Source organism: Lissotriton helveticus, chromosome 2_2, assembly GCF_964261635.1.
Source record: "Lissotriton helveticus chromosome 2_2, aLisHel1.1, whole genome shotgun sequence".
NCBI classification, from domain to species: Eukaryota; Metazoa; Chordata; class Amphibia; order Caudata; family Salamandridae; genus Lissotriton; species Lissotriton helveticus.
Genome location: NC_136060.1, coordinates 167,485,259 through 167,508,555, shown reverse-complemented (window position 1 = coordinate 167,508,555; position 23,297 = coordinate 167,485,259). Strand labels below are relative to the sequence as shown.

The window sequence follows — 23,297 nt, the reverse complement described above, 5'->3', positions numbered from 1 at the left end:
TGATACACAAAGTAAAAGTGCAATACCTGTACATTTTACCTAAAAGGAATGATGCCGTGGGTGTAGACTCCACAGTAAACACTTCTGTGTATTAACTCTAGAGACGCAAATGCAATGTTTTTACTGTGTTTAATATAATTAACTTTTGCTAGTTTAACATGAGTGAGGCTCTAGGCTTCACTCATGTTTTCAGTTTGCACATTTTATTTGCCTTTGATTTGCAGAGTGTGACACCAACTCATCTTCCCCTTTTCCTCGCTGCACACTGCAGTGTCAAATTCAGTTAGGGCAACTGTCTTGTTTGCTTTGTAATATTTACAATATTTAATATTTTCTATTTCTGACATCCTAGACAGGACTGATTTTGCAACTGTATACACATTGCAGGACACTTCCTATGGCCAAATGGAGATGCTGTTTATTTTCTGAATGTAGTATTGTTTTCTGTGTAAGACATAGTACTGCGTATTCAGTAGATTTTAGGCAAGTGTTAATATTACCATGTGATGTGTTTTCTATTTACCTATTGGATATAAGATGTTACTTTCTTTGTCACACCACAGTGACTGCAAGTTTCATAGGCTAACAGTGTATATAAACCCACCACACAGGAGACTGGACAAGATGTTTCCTTGCTTTCCTTGGAGAAAGACTTCATATAAAAACCTTTATTACTTTACACTTCTAATTATTTCAGAAGTCTTTCACTGGCTCTCTTTGAGAGCAGAGTCTATGCCCATGTATCACCTGGTACTTAGAGTAATCTTTATTTTCCATCCTGCCATTACTTAGCAGTCCTTATGACAAATACTCCCTGAATCTCATTTGCCTAGTTCTAGACTGTATTCAGTGCTGGCAATTGATTAGATTAGGGCTTAGTTTCCACTGCCAATTACATGTACATTTATTTGTATTTTGAGGATTTTGAATTGATTGACTAATCAAAGTCTTTTGCCTTCTGTATCGATTCTTAAGTTTAATAAACCTAAATAGTTTGCATCTTTAAAACTCGTCCTGTGTGTGGATTTTCGTGGATGAATTTTTCAAATGTGGATTGCTCTGTGTTTTACTGTAATCTGTGTTTAGGACTCTCCTCTTTCAAGACTCACAAATAGCGCTCATCTGTCCATCGTAATTTTTTATATAAAAATCCCCAACAATGCTCAAATGAATTATAACAATTTAGATTGCCACAGTGTCACAGGTAGCATAGCATAGCCACACTTCCACCTTCACTCAGATGCCAGGCTAAATCAGACACGTTTTTGTCACTTAGCCTGTACAAGTGTACACATGTCATGTGAAACCTGCTCAGGGCTCCTTAATCCAAGTGTACACAGCAGCTGACCTTATTTTAAGAAGAAGGGCCATTTAAGTTCCAGCTCAAATCCATTTAAATCAGAGCATTTTAGTAGACAAGACTCTATTGCGGGTCCCACAGCAGAGGTTCAAAACTCAGAAGTTCAAAATTGAAAAAACTAGAAGTTTTGATGAGTAGAATCCAGAACCCTTGCACTGTTCAAGCATTCATACTCTTGCACCTGGATGGAAGCAAATCATTGCTCTAATGCAACCCATGCAACACACGGTCCTACTAAAGAGCATCTTATCTGCTGCAACATGCGTCATCAATGCCCTAAAGAAGTTTGCACACATTATTCCCACGGTGAGGGAACTCCACGTCATCTTCAATAATAACTGCATCATCTACAAGCTCACCCTGAATGACAGTCCTGCATGTTTGGCTGCAGGGCTTTAAGTGGGATGAAAAAACTGGGGGTCTCTCAAAGGGGCGTGGCCAGTGTAATTAGGGGCTATGTTTAGCATAGTGTGCCACCCGACTTGTATTTTGCGGTTTCTGTCATTGCATCCAGATATGTGATACCAGTAACATCATACCTACAACAAGTAAGGACTATTGGCTTTGTCAATGGTTATTAGTTGCATAAGATAATTACGATGCAACTATGGCTCGTTACATATAATATTGAAAAAGCTTCCAAATAAAACCCTGGTGACCCTACCACAATGTTGCTGCTCTTGCGTTTCAGAAAGAGAAGGGAAATCCAGAAAGAAAATGACTCTTTAAGGGATTTCCCTTCCCCCACAACACTCACCTGGCGTGACGTCATGCTGTAACTTCTCCACTAGTGAGAAGTGTGCAGCGCACATCAATGAGCCTGTTGTCTCGAAACGGGTCTCTATCGGACTGTTTTGCGCCCTGGCACTTTTTTCCGGTCTGCAGTGACAGCTATCACAGCAGTCTGGGAAAAAACGGACCGCCTGTGCCAGGGCAAAAAACAGAGCCCGATAGAGACCCGTTACGAGGCCCCCTGAAAAAAATCGCTGGTGCGCAGACCCCTTGAGACCCGGCCCACTTAAAGCCTTGTTTGGCTGATAAATGAACCATCTTTCGGCAATGTAATAAGGAAAACACCAGGAAACAGGCCTTCTCCATCTATGCACCCATGGACTCGAACAAGATCCCTGTCACCAACTTAGGAAAGTAGTGAAGGCTCCCCCCTTCAAAGAATACTACATTTAAACACCTTTGAATGTTATGCTTCCTCTACAAACTAGAGTAGCACCCTCCTGCTCTTTGAAGACATTCATGGATCGTAATTTCATTCACTGGCACTATACACCGCTCTTTTGCTCTTGACTAAATTTGCACTATAGAAGTACTAGGATACATACGTCTGTGGCCCTCTATTCAACCATTCTATGTCACCCACTTTGGCTTCCTTTGGACAATGTGTCGAGGTTGCACCTGCCTATGACATAATCTAATGCTCCATCCACAAGTCCTCTGGAGTCCAAGAAGAGCTGCGCCACCTCCTTTGGTTCTTTTCACTCTTTGAATGACGGCAAACCCAAAATACACAGGTTTCGAGGCTTTTTACAAGCTCTCCAGCCTCTAAACATGCAATACAGCTGTTTATTATCATAATTGCATAGGCCTACAGATATATGATTGTGTCCATAAGTGACTGTCAGGATAAGGGAACTGATCTCGTTGCCCCTGTAACACTTCTATTACCACTGCACGTGGCAGGGATATTTGGTCTACAAAAGTATTTTTTATCCCGAATCATTATGCCTTATTGTCCTTCCAATATTTGACATAAGTACTAAGCCACCAAAGTTCAAACAAGGTGCCAGAAGAGAAACCAGGCTTCAAAGTAAAATGTCTATGTCTACAAGTACTCCTGCTCCGTCATCACACATCATTTATTCTACTAGCATATTGGGTGGGCGAAAACCTCAATTGCTTGGCTTGCTTATGACACAGCACATCTTTCCACATCATCTTTCCAATACCATTCAGGTCTAAGGCTTAATGCTGCTGAGGTGGCCAATCAGCTCAGGGGTTCCAGGGCTACACATGGTTTCTTTCATACCTAAACACAAAGGTTTGCTGATTCAGTGCTGCCCTCTCATGCCCACAGGTTTCACCCGCTATGGCTCAGGACGGCAAGCGCCATTTGGATTTCCCGATTGGGAGAAGGGCAGCTGTGTTGATCTTTTGTGGTTAGTTGAACTGTACCCCACTGGGAGACTCCTCTAGTTCCCACACCAGAAAGGTCATTGGACAACCCAAACACCCTTCACTGTAAGTCTCAGGGGTGGCAGAACATGGAGCCCACAAAAAAGCTCCCAGGCAGAGCAGCATTTCCTGCAGCAAACTAGCTAAACCCAGCAATATACCTTAAACAGCATAGTGTAAAAGATAGAGAGGATTTCCAGCCTTATAACAATAGAAAAGCGTGTGAATCTATGAAAGATCCAATGCTGAAAAGACAACGTTCTCCACATAGCTGAAAGTTATGTAGAATGGAGAAGGATTACAGTTATTGACTACAATAGCAATACGTTTATGGAGCTTACCTTTGGTAAAGCGATTATAAGCTGTGGCTCACTCTACGTTCCATCATGAAAGTCGCTGTTTCTATGCCGTAATCAGAAACTGGTTGTTGGTGCTGACAGATACTAACTCACAGAAGCCTCTTTCACTGCACACTACAACTCACATTCTTCTTTACAGCGAATTTGTTCACAGTGGCATTCATCCAAATACCTGATCATTTTTACTGCGGGTGCGCTATCAGGTTTCCAACGAGAACAGAGCTATTGTTCAATACGAATGTATTTGTGACGACAGTAATTTAAAGTGAAAGATATCAAATACGCGTCCCACTACTTAGCAGATCCACAGTTGTCCCGGATATAATCAATTTAAGTCTTAGCAACCATGTTTACTCAAGCTCTCTTTGCTTTGTCACTTATGAATGTGCACGACATGCTAAATGACTTTTGGGGGAATATTTTACAGCCCACGCATCACAGATGGATAATGCTTGTACAATTATATCAAAGATGATCCTGATTAAATGCATATTGTATCTACTGCGAGTGAGAACATGAAATAATATGCAAATCCCATGCCATCATTAATCAAAATGAGATGCAAATGGGATATAGCAGTGCTTTTTGTACTAGGATGTTTCAGACCTTTCACTTTCATCTGGCGTTTGGTCGACAGGAAAGGTCCTTGGAATCATGCTTCCACTGAATAACGATATGGATCACGCCTTTGTTCCATAACGCAGAAGCAGCCTAACGAAAGAGCTTCAGACACAGCCTCTGCGCGTCTGCAGGTCAGACACTGGGTCTTGTGTGGGCTTTTCTGTAGCCAAATTCTTGGAAGCAATCTGGCCTATTCCTGTCAGGGTACACACACAAATGTCCGAAGCTAGTCTCGGATTACAGGAATTGACTAGAATTATGATAGCTGCTATTATACATTTTTTTTAGTAGACTAGACTAGACTAGTAAACACAATTTGTCAAGAACTCTTGAATCCTTTAACAAAGCAATGTTTTAAAGCAGCGGTTTTTAAAATTGTGTTTTATTCTTAAAAGGGATTATTTCATCTGAAAATCTTAGTATGTATTTATTTAATTAATTTCACAATGTGTTTTCTTTTTTGTGCTGCTTTTATGGTCTTCGAGCGAAATAAAGTATTTAAACGATAAACGAAAGAGTACTCTTAAAATTATAATTCTAATTTTAATATTTACGTTTACTATATAAACATTTTACAGGGGAACCCTTTCCGGCGATTTTAAATATAGCGGCTTCCACATTCAACATATTTCATAAGGAGAGCACAGACGTAAACATAGACCGAACCTCTGCCCTAATTCTGGTCACGTGCCGAGAGCAGAGTCGAATGTCTGACTTCAAATAACGTGAAGACACCTGCGCTCTCGCCACTCGCATCATTATTACACGTTTCTTGTGCTTCCGGAGCCTGGCTTTGAATAGGAGGGGGTCCTTCGACTAGACACTAGAGAAACACAGGCACCAAATCTGCCATCCTTAAATGCCATAAAAAGACTCACAGAAAGAGGACTAAAAGCTTCAACGGAAAAGAAAAAAAACTCATTTGATTGTGAGAATCGATAGGAGAGCCCTTCACATCAGAAGCCGCAGGCTCCGGCACCTTGACCACAGATGTCACACTTTTAAAACTATATCTGTTTGGGCTGGTTCGTTTTTTTGTGCAGAATTGCTGAGGGATGCATTAGCCCATGTAGAGAACATTGACTATCTCCAGGGCTCGAGTCGGGGTACCACGCGGGTGGACGGCGTCCCCCCACATATTTTAAGGGGTCTTACCGGGTGGACGCCGTCTCCCCTGCGCAAAAGCTGGGCTTTAAATTATAGCGTTATTCGCCCTCACGGCCGGCCGCCCCGTCGATCTCCCAAGTCAGTCTATCTCTAGGACAACAACAACAAAGGCACGCGCGGACTCGACAGCCAATAAGCATTTGAAATTCTGTACAGTGCACTAGGATTGGCCCAGCTGCCTACGATGCCCCGATCTAACGTCATGTTGCATATTACGGCCGTATTTACATATTGCGAGTCCTTTCCCTTTCTCTTTCCTTATGTTGCGGCATGGTATTGGCTGTCTTGAGACCCGGAAGTACTGATGTTAACGGAAAATGATGGCTAACGGGCAGCAGATATCATCAGCATGAGTTCACTGATAGTCTATGTAAGTAGCTGACAAGCAATCACCTTAGGAGACAGCTCTTTTAAGTTTCGTGGTACAGGAATAGGTACGCCTTCGTTTAAGGGTTTAAGTGCTTTCATTTGTTAAAAGTGTTCTTGTTTTTTGTTCCACTTAAATGTATGTTTGGGAAGATATTTTCACGAGGAAGTGTTTTTCTTGCTTGGCGCACAGGACACGTTTTAGGTCAGATTCTTAAAGCCTGTGTGCAAGATAAGCATGCAAAAATAAGCCCCAAACAGCTACCAGAAGCAGGCACGCACAAAGGGCATTTGCCTTTTTAAGTGTTGAGATTATAACTCCCAACCGGGTGGTGGACGCCCTCAGGTCTTCCGGCAGAGCCATCCTGCAGAGCCATGGCATATCCTTTCACAGTCTGCGGGAGGGGTTACTTCTTGGCATCCGAGTGCTCGTATCCTTCTACTACATGTAGCTAACGTTAGCACTTTTGCCCTGGAGAAGCAAACCCAAGCAGGTGTGTGTACTATTAGGGGCACAACTAGCCCCGCACTTCAGATATTGGGATTGCGGGTTTAGAACTAAACAGTGTTGGTGGCGCTATCATTTCGCACACTGGTAGCCACTTCTAGGTTTTTTACCTTTCGTGACGTCACTTCCGGTCGTGACGTCACTTCACGTATTTGAGCGTCCCCCCACTCCTAGGTTTTACCTTCCGTGACGTCACTTCCTGTCGTGACGTCACTTCCTGTCGTGACGTCACTTCCTGTCTCTGAGCGTCCACCCACTTCTTTATTTAGGACTTGTGCCCTGACTATCTCCAATACAAATGATTACACCACACATTTCAATGTCGAGGACAAATAGACACGGACTAATAGAAACAATGAAAAACAAAGCAACACGTGAAGAGCTCACCCACGTGCTGATCGGGTATATTGGCCTTGGTACCAAGTACCCACCCAAATATTTGGAACTCTGGTAAAACTTCACCTTGAAGACTTGAAAGTTCTGGAGAGGTTTCCGGATGGTCAATAGTGCCACAGGACATTTTTAGCATCTGAATACAACTGTTATTTGCTCTCTTGCGTAAGGGGAGAGGATTGCGACAGTGGGCACAAGAAAGACCTGGTTCCACAATGCAGAGGTTTGGGAGCTAGATAGGATTCTCTGTAAAATCGACATAGTGTTTGGAGTGGTCTATAAACGGTAGGCAGACAAAACCCTAATCTTTCAGAAGCCTGTCCTGCCTTTGTTTAGGTCTGATCTAGTACCCATCAAAAGCAGTAACAGCATTCAGGAAGGAAAGCACACTTTCTTTGAAACAAAAGCAATACATGAAATATCACTTAAGATAGAGAGAAAATTCGAGCTAATTTGAGGGAGGGAATTGGGATATATTTTAGAGCTGTATTTGGGTCCTAGTGGTGTTAATGACAATCAGGTAGATTCATCAAGCATTTTTGCGAGCGCAATCGGTGCGATTCGCAAAAATCGGCCGTTTGCGCCGGCAAAAATTGCTTTTGGGATTCATCAATGGTTCATGCTCTCGCACTTTAAGAATTCGCAAATAATTGCGAGTTCTCAAATTGCGATTGCATTCAAGGAATCGCAATTTGCGATTCCTTATATGCAATGCATGAACCATTTTTGATTTGTGAAATCGCTATTTTTGGCCGCTATTTACCGCGAAGTCTGACTTCGTGGTAAATAGCGAAAACTTAGAAAAATGCACTTTAGTGCATTTTTCTAAGTTGTATGTTACACACACACATGTCCTTTGGACATGTGTGTGCGCAACATCAGTCTACATTTACATTTCAGGGGTGCTACAGGGTATCCTTTGGACACCCCTGGCACCCTTGAAATCGCATCCTTATTTGCGATTAGCAAATTGCTAATCGCAAATAAGGAATGACTCCCCATTCATTCCTATGGGCCATTAGGCCCATAGGAATGAATGCCTTTAGGCCCATAGGAATGAATGGAGAGTCATTCCTTATTTGCGATTAGCAATTTGCTAATCGCAAATAAGGAAGCTGTAGGAATCGCAAATAAAATTGCGATTTCTACATGAATCCCGTTTTGCGAGTCTTTAATAGCGATTCCTTAATAATCGCTATTAAGGACTCGCAAAAGGGGACAATGATGAATCTGGGGGAATGTTACTTGCTAACCTGCAACTACATTTCTCTGGCATTGGTATCTTTCATTAATTCAGATGCTTGAATTATTCCACATCATCAGACAGGGAACCCTTGTAGCATTTGAAACAATATAAATTTATAAAAAGTATAAATGCATATCAAAATATTGCAATAATAAATAGCACATTCCCCTTTTTTTAGGCCCAAACTATTACGGAATAATACCTTTTACCTCCTTTTCCCACAGAGGATACAATTAATCACATTTTGATCGCAAAAGATTGGCAGGGAAAGTCTGAAATTATGCCTTAAAAAATGGGATATGGGGTCACGTGCAGAATCTTCTCCAGGATACAATCTTTCATCAAATTACATCTTTGTATTAAGATAATATAGCAATAAAGGGAGTCAGAAGAGTGTCACCTGTATTCAAATCAAATGACTGTACATGTCTTGCCATATCGGATTCTGTACCAGTTGTAAAATGAAGAAAATGTTTTGAAAAGGTATGTCGAAAAGTCAATTTTGCAGCTTTGCAGATATCTTGAAGAGGTACCCTCCAACATTGTGAAAGTTTTCAGGCTGCATTTGAGTGGTAGGAGGCAATGAGGGCCTCTATCCATCTCACACAGCCCTTGTTTGAAACAGGGCATGTCTTGTTAGATTTTCCAATTAACAGGAAAAGATGGTGTGTAGTTCCGTCAAAACACGGCAGATATTCCATCCACCATACTACAAGTAGTATCAGATATAATGCACTTGTAATACGACAGACTGCACACCGACTACATTGGTGGTGGATTATCCCATCCGCCGAACTGTAAATAAGGCTTAGTCATGTCCAGACAGAATTTCAAATTCCTCTTGATAAGAACACAGAGAAGGACTCTTAGTGAAAGAACTGGGTTTAGATACATGGTTGGTAAAAAGACTCAGTAAGGTGTAATTTTGGAGCAAACTTTGGAATGAAAATAGGATTAGTTTGAAGGACCACACTAACTTCAATGACTCGTAGATAGAAAGTTTTACTGAAACAGTCTGTACCCAGATTATTTGCCTAAGAAGCACAGGTCCTAGAAATATAGCCATTTTGCAGGAAAAGCATTTTAAGTTAGCCTTGTCTATAAACTTCAAAGGTTGCTTCAGGCACCCTGACAAAACTGTCTACAACTTGCAAGAAGGAGTGGACTTTGTTCTAGGTGGACAGGTATGAAATAATCTTTTCATGAATTCTTTCAAGAGTGTGTGGTGAAAAAAAGGGATTTTCCTGTGTCTGTCTTCTATGTTTTGAGATGGCTCAAAATGTCCCCAGATAGCATAAACGGTATAAGAAACAATATGCATAACATATGATCTAAATATATATATAAAGTCTTACAGTTCTTGTCAGGATTCATATTCGAATAAAATAATTTGCTTAATATTCAGGATGTAGCATTTTATTTTACAGATATTATACCTATTTGCATCATACTTCAAGGGAGTGCTTGATAATCATAGAACATGTATTGCTTTTAGTGAGGTAAGTCTTCTTTTCCAGAGGGCTTCTGCATTTACTAAATAGACTTACAGGGTCTGCTGGATGCTATGGTTCCTGAGAACAATACATCCCATGCTTTGCAATGCATGTATATACTACAGAGGATACCCAATCAGAGAGCAGCATGACCGTGACCAGAATGTACTTGTGTCGGCTTATCTAAAATGTGTATAAAGAAGAGTGAGGTAGATTGAGTCAATGCAAATAATGTATGCAGAGGGATGACCAAAGCCCCCCTCTCTGTACTTTTTTTTGCATTAGGTCAGATAGCAAAAGCGGTCCTCAGGCTTATTTTAGCACCATCTACCTACATTCACAGTGAAAACACCTTAGTCAAAAGCATAACTGTATGAAAGAGACTGCTTGAAAAAATCAGATGCAGATAGAGAACAGAAAATCAAAACGGGACGCTTTCCTTCTTTTTATTGTGGGCCAGGAGGTCTGCCAAGGGACTCATAGTCCCAAAGAACATCACATCCAGCCAGGCCAGTAAGAAAGGCATTCTGCAGCATTCCAACACCTCTGCAGCGCATATAGCTCTAAAACACCTCCTTCAGCGCGGGACGCTTTCCTGCTTGCTGATGCGGGCCAGGAGGTTTGCGAAGGGACTCACAGTCCCAGAGAACACCGCATCCAGCCAGCCAGCCTAGTGACGAGGGGATTCTGCAGCATTCCAACACCGCTGCAGCACATATAGCGCTACAACACCTCCCGCAGTGTGGGGCACCTTGCTGCTTGTTGTGTAGGGCCATGAGGTCTGAAAAGGGACTTGCAGCCCCAGGGAACACCGCATCCAGCCAGCAGCATTACCGCAATGATGCAGTGCATATATCGCTTGTTGAACTTGGCCCTTTTTGCAGGGTCATCTCGGACCGTTTTCCCGTCCTCCTGTATTTTTTCTGACCTGTGGTGGTTTTATGATTCTGGGCACTTTACCACTGCTGATCAGTGCTAAAGTGCGTATGCTCGCCCTGCAAATTGTGTTCATGGATTGGTGATTCCATGATTGGAATATTTGATTTACTAGTCAGTCCCTAGTACAGTGCACTGTGTGTGCCCAAGGCCTGTAAATCAAATGCTGCTAGTGGGCCTGCAGCACTGATTGTGCCACCCACATAAGCAGCCTATAAATGTAACTCAGATCTGCCACTGCAGTGTCTGTGCGCAGTTTGGTACTGCCATGTCGACTTGGCAAGTGCACCGATAGGCAAGACCCCAACCTTCCCTGTTCTTATATGTTAGCCACCCCTAAGGTAGGCTCAATGTATGTGAAATGCCTGATGTGTGTGGCATGTCCTGATAGTGAAATACTGCCGATTCGTTTTTTACTTTTGTAAGGCTATCTGTTCCCATAGGATAGAATGGGGAGTTTGCTTATAAAATCTTATAAACATAACTACCCCTGGGAACAAGGTAGGAAAATAAAGTTTAGTATGCCTGAACTCAGAATGTTAAAAAGCCTCTCTTAGTGAGGGTGATTTTTACAATCTGTGTTTGAAAATACCCCTTTTAGAAAGTAGGTATTTTCTTGATTAGCCATCCAGTGTACCTCTGCTAGAATGTGTATTGACTATCTGGCTTCGGAGTGACAGGGGCTGGAATGTGCAGTGGCTCCAGAGAGTCTGGATGAGTCAGGGCTAGCCTGAATAGGCCTGATCTGCATTTGGAGTGATGGGAGGAGTAGCACCTACAACTGAATAGGGCTGTGTCTGCCTTCCACAATGATGGCTCCGCCACCCCTGTGGTGTGTCTGGAGCCAGGGCTCACACTGACAATGGAGGTTGTTGTGCACTTGCAAAGTGCCCCCCGCCCCAGAACTGGTTTGGACTGGGCTCAGAGCCCTGGGCCTGGACAATGACAATGACCATGATTCTTTTATTTGTGTGATTAATAAAAACCAATACACGTCTTATTCCTAAAAACCACCATTTGGTGTTTTTGTTTTATAAAATACAATTGGTATTAGTCCTTTAGATGCGTCAAAGCAAACTTTCAGTGAGGGCCAGATTGCGTGGGTCCCTCATTCAGAAAGATTCCACGCGGTGCCAAGGTTGACCTGTCCATAAGATCTTGGTGGGCGTGATAGATGAACTTAGCCAAATTGGCCATGTGCTTCACTGTGTCCAGCAAATATAACTGTTGAACAGCCTCATTAGCCGTCTGCATGCCCAGTTGGAGAAAAACGGGTCTTAGATAAATTTGGCAGACTGGCAACAGAGCTGGACAGCATAGCAGAATGTTGGCCAGTGATTCACACTTGTAATAGCTGAGGCGGCACTCCATAACAGGTGGTCTTACTTTCACTGAAGGATACAGATATTTTAGAGGAGGCGAATGTAGTCTGGCTGCGAGAATCCTGTGAAGGGCTTGCCTCCCCACCGGCTGTGTAAGATGCGGTTTGAGGCCATGTGATGTGTGAGGGGAGATTTGGGTCTCGTAAAAGCCTCTAGCTGTCAGAGCTTCAATGTCCAGTATACGAGAGAATGATCTTACATGCTTTTTTATTGATGTCTTAATGGTGGTATACTTAATTATTGTGGGATCCCAATTCACTGTGGCTAGTTTCAAAAGTTCTTTGGCTGAGGCAAGGCCAGTTGACCATGGGTTGCCAGGTTGTTGGAAAATGTTGTTTATAGCAGTCTTCATTGAATTCTCTGGAGCCACAGTTGTTAGATAAAAGTATTTTGCAAGTTCGCCAATTCTTCCAAGGATTGCCGATTGAGGTTAAATCCCAGGCGAATTAAAGTATTCCTAGTGCATGCTGGAAGGCAAAATAGCTTTTTGAAAGCTGCACAGTGGATCTTTTCAAGGTCCTGCTCAAATTTCTGTACAGTAGCGTCCCGACTATGGAATGAGCTGCCCCAGAACATTAGGCAAGCAGACTCCTTGATAGGCTTCAGGAAGAGCCTAAAGACGTGGCTATTTGCCCAAAGTCTGAAATCCCGGCGTCTATCATCCAGCTTTCTAATCTGTTAATTCCATCTGACTAGGTTTCTCTTCCAAAGTGCCAGGATACCCGCAGGGTGACAGTTGCGCTATATAAGAACAACATACAATACAATACAATTTGCCTGGAAACGCCTGTTTCGCATAATTGAGGGAAGGCAATAATTTTGCCCTCAGGACTTGTTTAATGGCCGTTGTTGTCGGACTTTCTAAAACGGCGTGAAGTTTACAGATGGCATAGGTAACCATTTTTCCTTTCTGCTGGAGCTTATGGCGGTGGTCCTGTGAATGGCCAGTTTCACTGAACCAAACTCTGAGATAGTTGTACGTTTGAGTACAGTTCAATATTAGTGGGCCCAAACTCCATTTCATCAATTTCTTTTTCGGATGGTGTCCAAAGATCACTATCTTGAATTTCGTTGGATTTGCAACCAGCTTCTTTTTAACATCAAACTTTGAGAGTGCAGTTAATGCTTTTTGGGGGTTGACTTTGGTGTAGTCCAAAAGGACCAAGTCATCCGCATATTGTATCAGCTGGATCTTAGTTCTCCCAATCCTAGGAGTCACTAAGGTGGCTCCGTGCAGAGTGCTACCTAAGTTTTCTGTGTATAGATTAAAGAGCAGCGGGGCGAGGACACAGCCCTACTCTAACCCTTGATCTGTGATGATTTTTGCTGTGACAGATTCACAAGAGAGTTTAACTCTTACCCAAGTTTGCGAATACAGCAAAACAGTTTCGGGCAGATGTTCCAACAGGCCAATTTCTTCCATAGGATGTTGCGATCTACCCCATCAAATGCTGCTGTATAGTCGATTAAACAAGCAAAAAGTGGCTGATTACTATGTGCCCTCGTTTGGTGTACTAAGTATGAAAGGGCAATGATGTTATTCGAGGTGGAGGCTCCTGATCGGAACCCGGTCTGGTAGGAAGCAGATCTTCCTTGCTGACACAGGCTACTAGTTCCGTCAAAAGAGTGCTTGCATAGGCCTTACCCTCAATGTCCAATAAGGCGATCATACGATAATTCCTAGGGTCCGTTCTTGGCCCTTTTTTGTAAATTGGATGTAGTAGTGCTCCCCTCCAGGATTCTGGGACATCCTCCAGGAGAAAACAAAGAGATGTACTGTATAAAAAAGGGGCCCAGACCCAAGACTTTTAAATCACTTCTGTGAAATCAATAGAAACTTTTGCCAAGGAGAAGAGCTGGGAAAACTGAGGAGGAATACTGCCCCTGTGCTGTTTGCTGTCTGGGGTTGGACTGCAGTGGCTACTTTCTGCCAAGGAAAGGGAAAAGGGACTTTGCTGTTTGTTGTGTCCCCTGCTTGAGGAAGATCTCCCAGGGCTTGAAGAAGAGCTTGCCTCCTGTTCTAAAGTCTTCGGGACAAAAAGACTTCACCCCCCAGCTCCCCTGAACTTCCTTGCTGGGAGTTCTGACCTGCCAAGAGGTGCCTGTAGCTGTTCTGGGCCTCTGGAGGTTGTTTTGACTGTTGGAGCTGCAAAAGCGACGCAAGCTCTGCTGTGTGGCTGCATGAACTCACGCATCGTACCGAATCGTCGCATCGCATCAAGGCACCAGGTCTGTCGGATCATTGGGGGACCCAGTAAGAAACTGACGCATCACCCCCTCACGCAGTAAGAAACCAACGCATACTCCGCCTCTCCTGTAAGGAACTGACGCATCACCTCCCATGCGCAGCAGTAATGAACCGACGCATCACCGTCCCCGAGTATAAGGAACCGACGCATCACCTACCCTGCAACCTTTTTTGTTTGTGTGTGCAACGCATCCAAGGGACATTATTTGAAAAGTGTTGCATCTGCAATTTGCTTTGAACTGAACTATTTCTACATTTGAAAGTCATATTTTTATTACTGTATTGTGGATTCTTTGCTGTTTTGGTCTTGTTTGGTTTAGCTAAAGATGACTTATATTATAAACTGGTGTGGTGTCCATTTGTAGTGTTTTCAGTGAATTACTGTATGTGTTCACAAATGCTTTACACACTGCCTCTGAGATAAACCTGTCTGCTCGTGCCAAGCTACCAAGGGGTTAAGCATAGGTTATTGTAGAAATGTATCCCCCTTACCCTGACAGGAAGAAGGGTCCCTACTTGGACATAGGTACCTACCTCTGCCAACTAGAGGCCCCATTTCTAACTGCTCTACAACACCTCCTGCCACGATGGACACTTTCCTGCTTGCTGTTGGGGGCCAGGAGGTTTGCCAAGGGACTCAAAGTCCCAGGGAACACTGCATCCAGCCAGCCCAGTGAGGAGGGGCTTCTGCAGCATTCCTGCACCACTGCCGCACATATAGTGCTACAATACTTCCAGCAGGATGTGCAAGGGCCGGGCGCGGGCAAAGCCCAGGCCACAGGCGGGCCAGTCCAGCACCTGTCATCGCCCTCTTTCATCTTGGTCACTGCAGGTACTGTGTATGTTTATTATATCCATTTGTATGGCTATACCCTTGTTTGTTTGAATTATGATCAGAAAGCGAAAGGTGCTGGAGAGTGGCCCAAAATCTCCACCTGGCTGTACTCTCGAATACTTCTTGCAGAGAGCAATAGGTGTAATTAGCAGGGAAATCGAGTTAGCGGAGCACCACTTGCCACTCTGGTCTCCGCCATCCTTCCACCCTCCTTGTGCCCCCGAGTCTCTTTCAGGAACACCAGAATTAGAAATGATAGATGCAGAAACCACATGTGCCAGCCTACATTGTGGGGGTTATATAGAAAAACCAAAGGATGTCGACCTCGCAGTAGACCAAGAATTTAGAGGACCACAATCAAAACCGCAGCTATGTAGTGGGGCAGCATAGGGTGCAACGGCCGGTACAGCGGGCAAAAGGAAGAGAAGTGATCAAGGCACCAAATCCAAAAGACTGTTTCTGCACCTACTGTGTAGGAGGCCCCTGAGGCAGGGGAACAGGATAAATTGTATGAAGCATAAAAGGACTTGTGCGACAATTTGACCACAGCTGTAATGGGCATACTAGACCCTAGTTATGAGCGTCTGGTCATCATAGAAACTGAGTTAGGGAAGATTGATTCCACACCAGTTACGGAATGCTAGGAGGCTGAGCACTACACCCCTTCCCAAATGAATAAGGACAATTTCTCTCAGGCAGTGCCCAACCCGGGTGAGACAGTATGAACTCCATCCCTGATCAATGTGCTAAAACAAATGGCAGCCCATAAGTGCAGCAGGTGGAGCAAGGGGGACAGGGATGTTAAGGGAAGGGCACAAGTTTGCACAGGTGAGAGACAGATTGCTAATTACAAACCAAATTGTCTAAATCAGCCACCTGATGCTGCACCATATGTGACTGTGTAATAAAAAGTGCCCCATTTAGCAGAGGACATAGAGGAGTCATTCACTGAATTGAAAAACAAGGTCCTGCATTGGCTTTGTACCCACACTAGTTTCACATACTCAGATGCCCATCATATTTTGATGGTCAGGAGGGTGGGTTGGGCCCCTGACCAAGTCACAGGCGGGCGATTGTATTGTTTTAAATTTTAGACACTCCAGCATTGTGTACAACTTGTTAGCTGGTCATTTACATTCGGATGTGCTAGGCACTAATATTTCTCTTCTACTGCTAAGCTTCTTTTATCACCACTTAAGAGATAACTACAGGCTTTCCCCCGTTTTCAGATAATGACTCATCATGGCTTCAGCAAGAAATGAAGGATAGAACGTCAATACCCACCGGTTAGAGCAGGAACTTCCTCTCCTCTTACCCAGGTTGATAACAGAAGAGGCAGTGCCAAGTGTACCACCATGCCCTGGCATTGAATTTGCCGCCTTTGAGATCAGATCCCCCATTGTAAGCATTGGCGTATTAGGTGACCATAGCCATAGCTGGTGTCGAGATACTGGAGTAATTGAAGAACCAGAGTGCCTCCAGATAGATGCTGGATGTAATAGTTTCCCGCCACCTAGTCATATATCCTCACAGATAATCTTACTGTGCTGGAACATCACAGGTATAAGTAGTAAACTAGGTGATCCAGACTGGTGCAGGTTTACTGATGTCCATGACATCTGCTTACTCCAAGAGACCTGGACAATAGATCAAATCCATAAGGGTGGGTATAAGAGCTATAGTGTGCCTGACATTAAATCTGCAGCAGGGCATCCCTCTGGCAGGCACCTGATACTGGTAGGGACCACCCTATTATATTCAATCTCTCTACTCAAAACAGGCTTCCCAGACATCCAAGGTTTAATTTTGTAAGGGATAGAACCTAAATCGACCCTTATAATTAATATATAAAATAGGAGAGTTAGCCACAAGCAGGAATCTCAAACTTACAAATACTGGAAAGAATTTTGATGACCCACTCTCAAACTGACCACAATCTTTTTGCTGGGAATTAAAAAAAAAAAAATGTAACAAAGTAGTTTAGCCAGAGATTTATCCAGTATGGAGGGTTTGATATGGGGAATCCTGAGGTCATAGTCCCAACAAAAAGAAAACTTTCCACAGTGGCCCTTCAGGTGGTGAATCTTACACTGTCTTATGAGCGCATGCTTGTAAGGGCCGTGCACCTTCAGATAAATCATGTGCGCTCACATTTAGACTAGGGTTCTATTACAGTACCATTGACTATATCCTCCTTGATGTGAGATTATGGAGTAAACTGGGAGACCTGTCAGTTGTAGGCGAGTTGAGAGTGCTCACAACCCTTTAATATTGAAACTGAACCGGTCAGTAACATTGTGTCCTGCAGCGGGCGGTCCCCAGACTACGTTAGCAGCGTCAAAGGACAGGAGGAATGTCAAGTGGGAAATAGTGTGTGCCTCACCCGATATACTCATGGGTCTATACTCAGATCTTGTTTCCCCTGTGGAAAATATGCAAGCAATCTGGGGGAATAATGCACACAGTACTACCAAAGGTACAGGATATGTTTACAAAGGAAGTATTGGGGCATCGTAAACCAATTGACCCTCAGGGTTGGTTTAACAGGTCCTGCAGATTTGCAAAAACAAGGCTGTTGGAAGCACTTAAAATGGAGCTATACAGGACATTAGGAAAAACAGGGCGATCTACCGGCCACAATAAAGGCAGCAAGGGAAAATTGGGAAAATGGTACTTGCGTGGAGCTTCTGGATGCAGTAGCAGCCAAGGACCAGAAGAAATTCTGGTCACTAGCTAGTTTAGGTAAAAAGACAAAAGGCAAACCAGCTGAGTCATTAATTCTAACCTGTGAATTGGTCACCCAGTTTAGAAATCTGTACCCAACATCTCGAGATGTAAAGGAAGTGGTTGTCCCTAAAGATGCCAGCTTCAAGTTAAAGTACAACCTGCGCCCAATAATTTTTTTCCCTAGAAGAAACTGCCCATGCAGTGGCTTCATTTGGACAGGGTACGGCACCGGGGCTTGACAACATCCCTGCTGATCTTTTTAAATCTGACCAAGCTATCTGGGTAACTTACATAAACCTTGCATCAAATGCAATTTTAAAAGAGGAGCCACCTCTTTGTCCTGGAAGGGCACTGAGATTTCCCCTATTTTTTCAAAAAAGTTAGACCCTATAATCCCCTCAAATTATGACCCAATCAGCTTTATAGACAACCTGCGGAAGGTCTCTAGTAAATAGGTTTTGGAGCAGCTCCTACATTAGTGTGAAGAAACCACATCCTTTCAAACCCGCAGACAGGCTTTAGGCACAAGTCCAGTGCGTTGACCAGACCCTCCGTTAACTCCTTGTCGAATGGAGGATGGTCGACCTGGCCAACGGCGACCATTTTTTAGAGTCTGTTGATCAACGTGCCCCTTTTGATTTGGTGTCTAGAGAGAAATAGTGGGGTGTACTTTGAAGATGGGAGTTAGCCCCCCAGTCTGCGTTATATAAGTATCCTACTCCACGAAGGCAATTACTAGAGCTCGGGGCGGCACGAGTAGGAAACTGACTGAGCCTATCCCAGTTAATCAAGGTGTGAGTCAAGGGTGCATTCTTGATCCAACTTTTTTTCTCCTATATATCAACAAATGTGTTAACTATCTGCAGAATTGTGTAAATGACCTCCCCCTCCCCCCCACACTCATGGCAGGAGAAAAAAAATCCTTGCGCTCCTCTTTGCGGATGACAAGCTTTTGTTGTCCAAAACTAGGATGGGCCCCCAAAACGTGTCTTGAAATTATCACCTCTAAAACAAAATGTATGACCTACACTAGGAGCAGCAAGGTGAGAATGGTTATTAAAGTGAATAGTGAACCTCTAGAAAGAGTGCATGAGTTTCACTATTTAGGTATTAGATTAGCTGAGACAGGGTCTTGGGAACCAGATATTATAAAAAGCACCCTAACGGTGAAGAATAGTGCAGGGGCAAGCTGTAAATTTGTGAAGAAGACTAACCAGGCCCCGATACAGCCAGCAGTAGAGATATATAAGGCTCAAGCCAGGAGGGGCTGCACTTTACGGTCCTGAACTCTGAGGCCACTCCAATACAGAGCATCTGAGTGTGGCGGAAAATAACTTCCTTAGAGTCCTTACTGGCGTAGGGAGGGGAACACCTCTTGGTCCGCTGCGCTTGGATCTAAGGATACATGAAATTGCAGTGGTGGCTGCGTTAATACCCTTGCTTTACTCGATACACATCTGGAGTATGAGTGAACTAGTCCATTTTAGAGAGCGATTAGTGGATATTTTAAGGTTGAATTCAGTAGTTGAAATTAAGTAGTTGGGCTCCTTGAAAAAAAACATGGTCTGACTTGGGCCTAGAAAAATTCTGGGAGACCCACGCTCTATTCGTCATAGTGATGTACAATTAGTGAAAAAACTGCCCTATGAGAAAGCTGTCTTTATTAGAGAGTATTAAAATACAACACGCAGCCTAACAAGTGCCTTTCTGCTTCGCAAATCTATAAGTAAGGCTGGAGAGACTTTAGATTTTATACGTCCTGTCCGCGCACAATCAGTTTTTATCGCACAATTTAGATATGGGATACTCCTAGTAGCTGTTTTTAATGCCACGAGTGGGCTCTTACCAGGGATCACACCAATGTTTTTAATGTAAAACTGCCATTAAAACGGATGAACATCTGCTATTTTTGTGTCGCCTTTATGCTAAAGCTAGAAGTAGGTGGTAAGTGCCTCTTGTCGATGCTTATTGAATCTGTAAAAGCGACACACCAATGTGAGTAGATCCGGCAGTGTCAAGATTCTTGTAAATAACTTGGGCAATGAGACTAGGAGCATAGCAAACCCCCAAGCTGAGCTTTTTGACAGTTGATCAAATGTGTATAAATAGACTTTTTTGCATATATATGCTTTTTAATCACTTAATGCTTATACTGTACATATTTTTAGGCTGATTGTTTTAGATTTTTATTGTGATTGTTTTATGTATTTTGATGATGAAATATTATATTTCGAACTATCAAATAAACTTGAAAATAAAAAATAAAAAACAGACTAACTACTAAGGCATTCTATTAGGTCCAACCTATTCAGTACAAAGGTCTAAAAACTCACATTTCAAAAAATACATTTTAGAAAATAAAAAGTTAGAAAAAAGTAGTTAGTCCAAAACCATTGTGAATAAATGTAAACACATTTAAAATGGGCATGGGGTAGGTTAGTGTTAACTATAGGTTGGGGCCAAGGATTATGCGAAGGGTGTGTATTAGGATTATGGTTAGGGTTTGTTGTAGGGCTATGGTAAGGGTTGGAAATATGGCTAGGGTTATGTAGACTGTTGGAAACCCGGTTAAGGTTATTGATACTTTAACAGAATAGTTTAGGATTAGGCTTAGTGATAAGAGTAATATTAAAGATAAGGGGAGGGTAAAGCATAGGGATAGGATTATGAATATTAGCATTAGGGATAGGCTGCTAGATTGGGCAAGTATTAGGCACAGTTTTAGGGTTACAGTTAGGGATGGGTAAATTACATTTATTTTCAAAATCTTGGTATTCTCACTTTTTAGTTTTGTAATTTCAAGCTAGATTCGCAGGTACAAAGGGACATTTGAAAAAAAAACGCCTAATGGTTAGAAAAGGAGAAAATTATAAAGACAAAACACTGACATTAGCCTATCAACCATAGTCAACTTTAATGGAAACAGCAAAGAAAAATGGCAGCTGATTGAGGAAATTAATAATCTGCATCCTACCTTTTGTCAAGGCAGGTAGGGCAATACAGAAAGCATAAAAACTGCATGGTTGACATCAAACTCAAGTTTCAATAACATTTAAATTATACATAGATACACAACTAAGTATACTCACAATGTCTTCTATAATTTCTTTAATTGCTGCTACAGTTAAAATGAACAAAAGTGGTACCAATGTTGTATAACGCCCTGTAGGTGATACATCAGGAATTTGCTGCAAGACAAGAAAATACATTTTAGATATAATCATCTAATAGAGAATTATTATTTCTACTGGAAATGTTATCAAAAGTGTCAGTGAAAAAAATAATTGGGGATGTTTGTAATGTGTTAGGGAAATATAGTTACAAGAGTCCTGCCTTCACATCTTAACTTAGTATTTTAAATTGTCAAATGTTTTCACCTGAAGGTTATATTACTCAAAGACTGATGGTGGTTAATAACAGAATCTGACGTCCTATCAGTATTCAAATTGAAACAAGCTCCTACCAAGCAAACATGTATTATTTTTGTCTAATGCATGCACAGACAAAGCATACACATACACACTAACGGATAAGCTACTTACCTTCGGTAATGCCTTATCTGGTAGAGATATGAGCTAGCCGCAGATACCTTACCTTTGAATTTCCCAGACATCAGACTGGATCAGGAAGATTTTTCTTTGAGCAATACACTTGCGCGCCAGTAGGGGCCGTCGGTGGGCTCCAAGACACATCATCTCTGCCGTTATGACGTTTGCATCACCTATACTAGGCACCCCCTTGGTGCACCGATGTAAGTTACTTTTCTCGCCAGAAGCCCGGAGCCATGAATTGCACGGACGTTGGTGTAATTCTGAACTAGGGCCCTGAAAGGGGGTCAGCCCTGACCCTAAAAACCTGTCCACAGTGAGGGGAGGTTGGGTGGGTCGATAAAAAATTTGCGGCTAGATCAGGTCTCTACCAGATAAGGCATTACCGAAGGTAAGTAACCTGTCCATCTGATAGAGACATCTAGCCACAGATCCCTTACCTTTGAATAGGGACCCAAGCAATACCATCCCCGGAGGAAGGACTGCAGACAAGTTCAGACCAGAAAGTCCTGCAGGACAGAGCGGTCAAAAAGCAGTAGTGCTTGGTAAACATGTGCAGAGATGCCCACTCCGCTGCCTGATAAATGTCGAGGACTGGAACACCACATTGCAAAGCCCTGATAGCAGCCTTAGCTCTGGTGGAGCCCATAAGCTTTCAGGTGGCTGATTTTTGCCTAGAGCGTAGCAAATTTAGATGCAGAGGATGACCCATCATGAGACAGTCCTCTTCTGCACCGCACAACCTTTATTATTATTTATTTTCTTTAGTGCGGTCAAGGTAGAACGACAACTCTCTTTTTGGTTCAGAAAGTGGGCAAGGTGACAGATTGCCCCACGTGGAAAGGCGTTACCACTTTTGATAAGAAAGAAGCCGTAGTGCGAAGCACCAACTTATCAGGAAGATGCTCCGGTAAGGAGGCTTAGATGACCGATCCTGCAATTTGCTCACCCTCCTTGCAAATGTTATTACCACTAAAAATACTGTTTTTATGGTAAGCAGCAGGAGGGGGCAGTTGTGCAGAGGTTTGAAAGGAACACACATGGAAGGTAAGAATCAAATAAGGTCCCACTGAGGCATGATGAAAGGGGCAGGAGGCAACATATGTACAAGTCCCTTAAGAAATCTATTTACAATTGGAGATTTAATAAAAAGAGGGTTGGTCTGGCAGCTTCAATAAGGTAGATGGGGCCAAAAGGTACCCTTTGAGAGTGCCCAGAGTAGAGCCAGCTAGGCAAGGGTCAAAATAAAGAGAAGGACTTGAGGGAGGAAAGCAGAAAGAGGATCAATGGATCTTTTGTACAATATTTGTTAGAAATGGGATTTCTGGTTGGCTAAGGCTTGCGCCAAAGCAAGGCAGAAACCACCACTCTAGTCAGGGCAAGGGAGTTACACGCTGAAGATAACCCCTGCTCACCCCCTTGGTAGCTTGGCACGAGCCGTCAGGCTTATCCCAGAGGCAATGTGTACATCGTCTGCGCAACACACACACACAGCAGCAACACACTAAGCACACTACAAAAGAAACTCCACACAAGGTTATATCAAAACCATCAGAACAGGTAAGTGAGTGTTGGAAATGGGATCCCTGGCTGGCCAGGGCTTTCGCCAAAGTCAGTCAGAGACCACCACACCCAAGTCAGGGCAAGGGAGTTACACGCCAAGATAACCCCTACTCACCCTCTAGGTAACGTGGCGCGAGCAGCAAGGCTAAACTTGGAGGCGATGTAAGTTAAGTATTTGCGCACGCACCCCAGCAACAACAACCAAAGGCCCACCACAAAGGAAACTCCACACAAGGTTATGTAAAAATAGCCTTTGTATTATAATAAATATACATCAGATAAAACACACATCTTGTTACACTGTGCCAACAGGCACGGGCGGAATTTACAAGGGATATTGCACAGGACAGGGCCACTT

General features: G+C 43.1%; 1 protein-coding gene across 6 annotated transcripts in view; it reads right to left on the bottom strand.

Annotated features, from left to right (window-relative positions):
* Positions 1 to 23,297, bottom strand: part of ATP8A1 (ATPase phospholipid transporting 8A1) — a 1,103,292-nt gene that overhangs the window by 922,364 nt on the left and 157,631 nt on the right. For all 6 annotated transcript variants that reach the window (XM_078678248.1, XM_078678246.1, XM_078678250.1 and 3 more), the window contains exon 4: positions 20,918 to 21,016. In XM_078678248.1, coding sequence (XP_078534374.1) covers positions 20,918 to 21,016 — 99 coding nt within the window. The remainder of the gene's footprint in view (positions 1 to 20,917; positions 21,017 to 23,297) is intronic.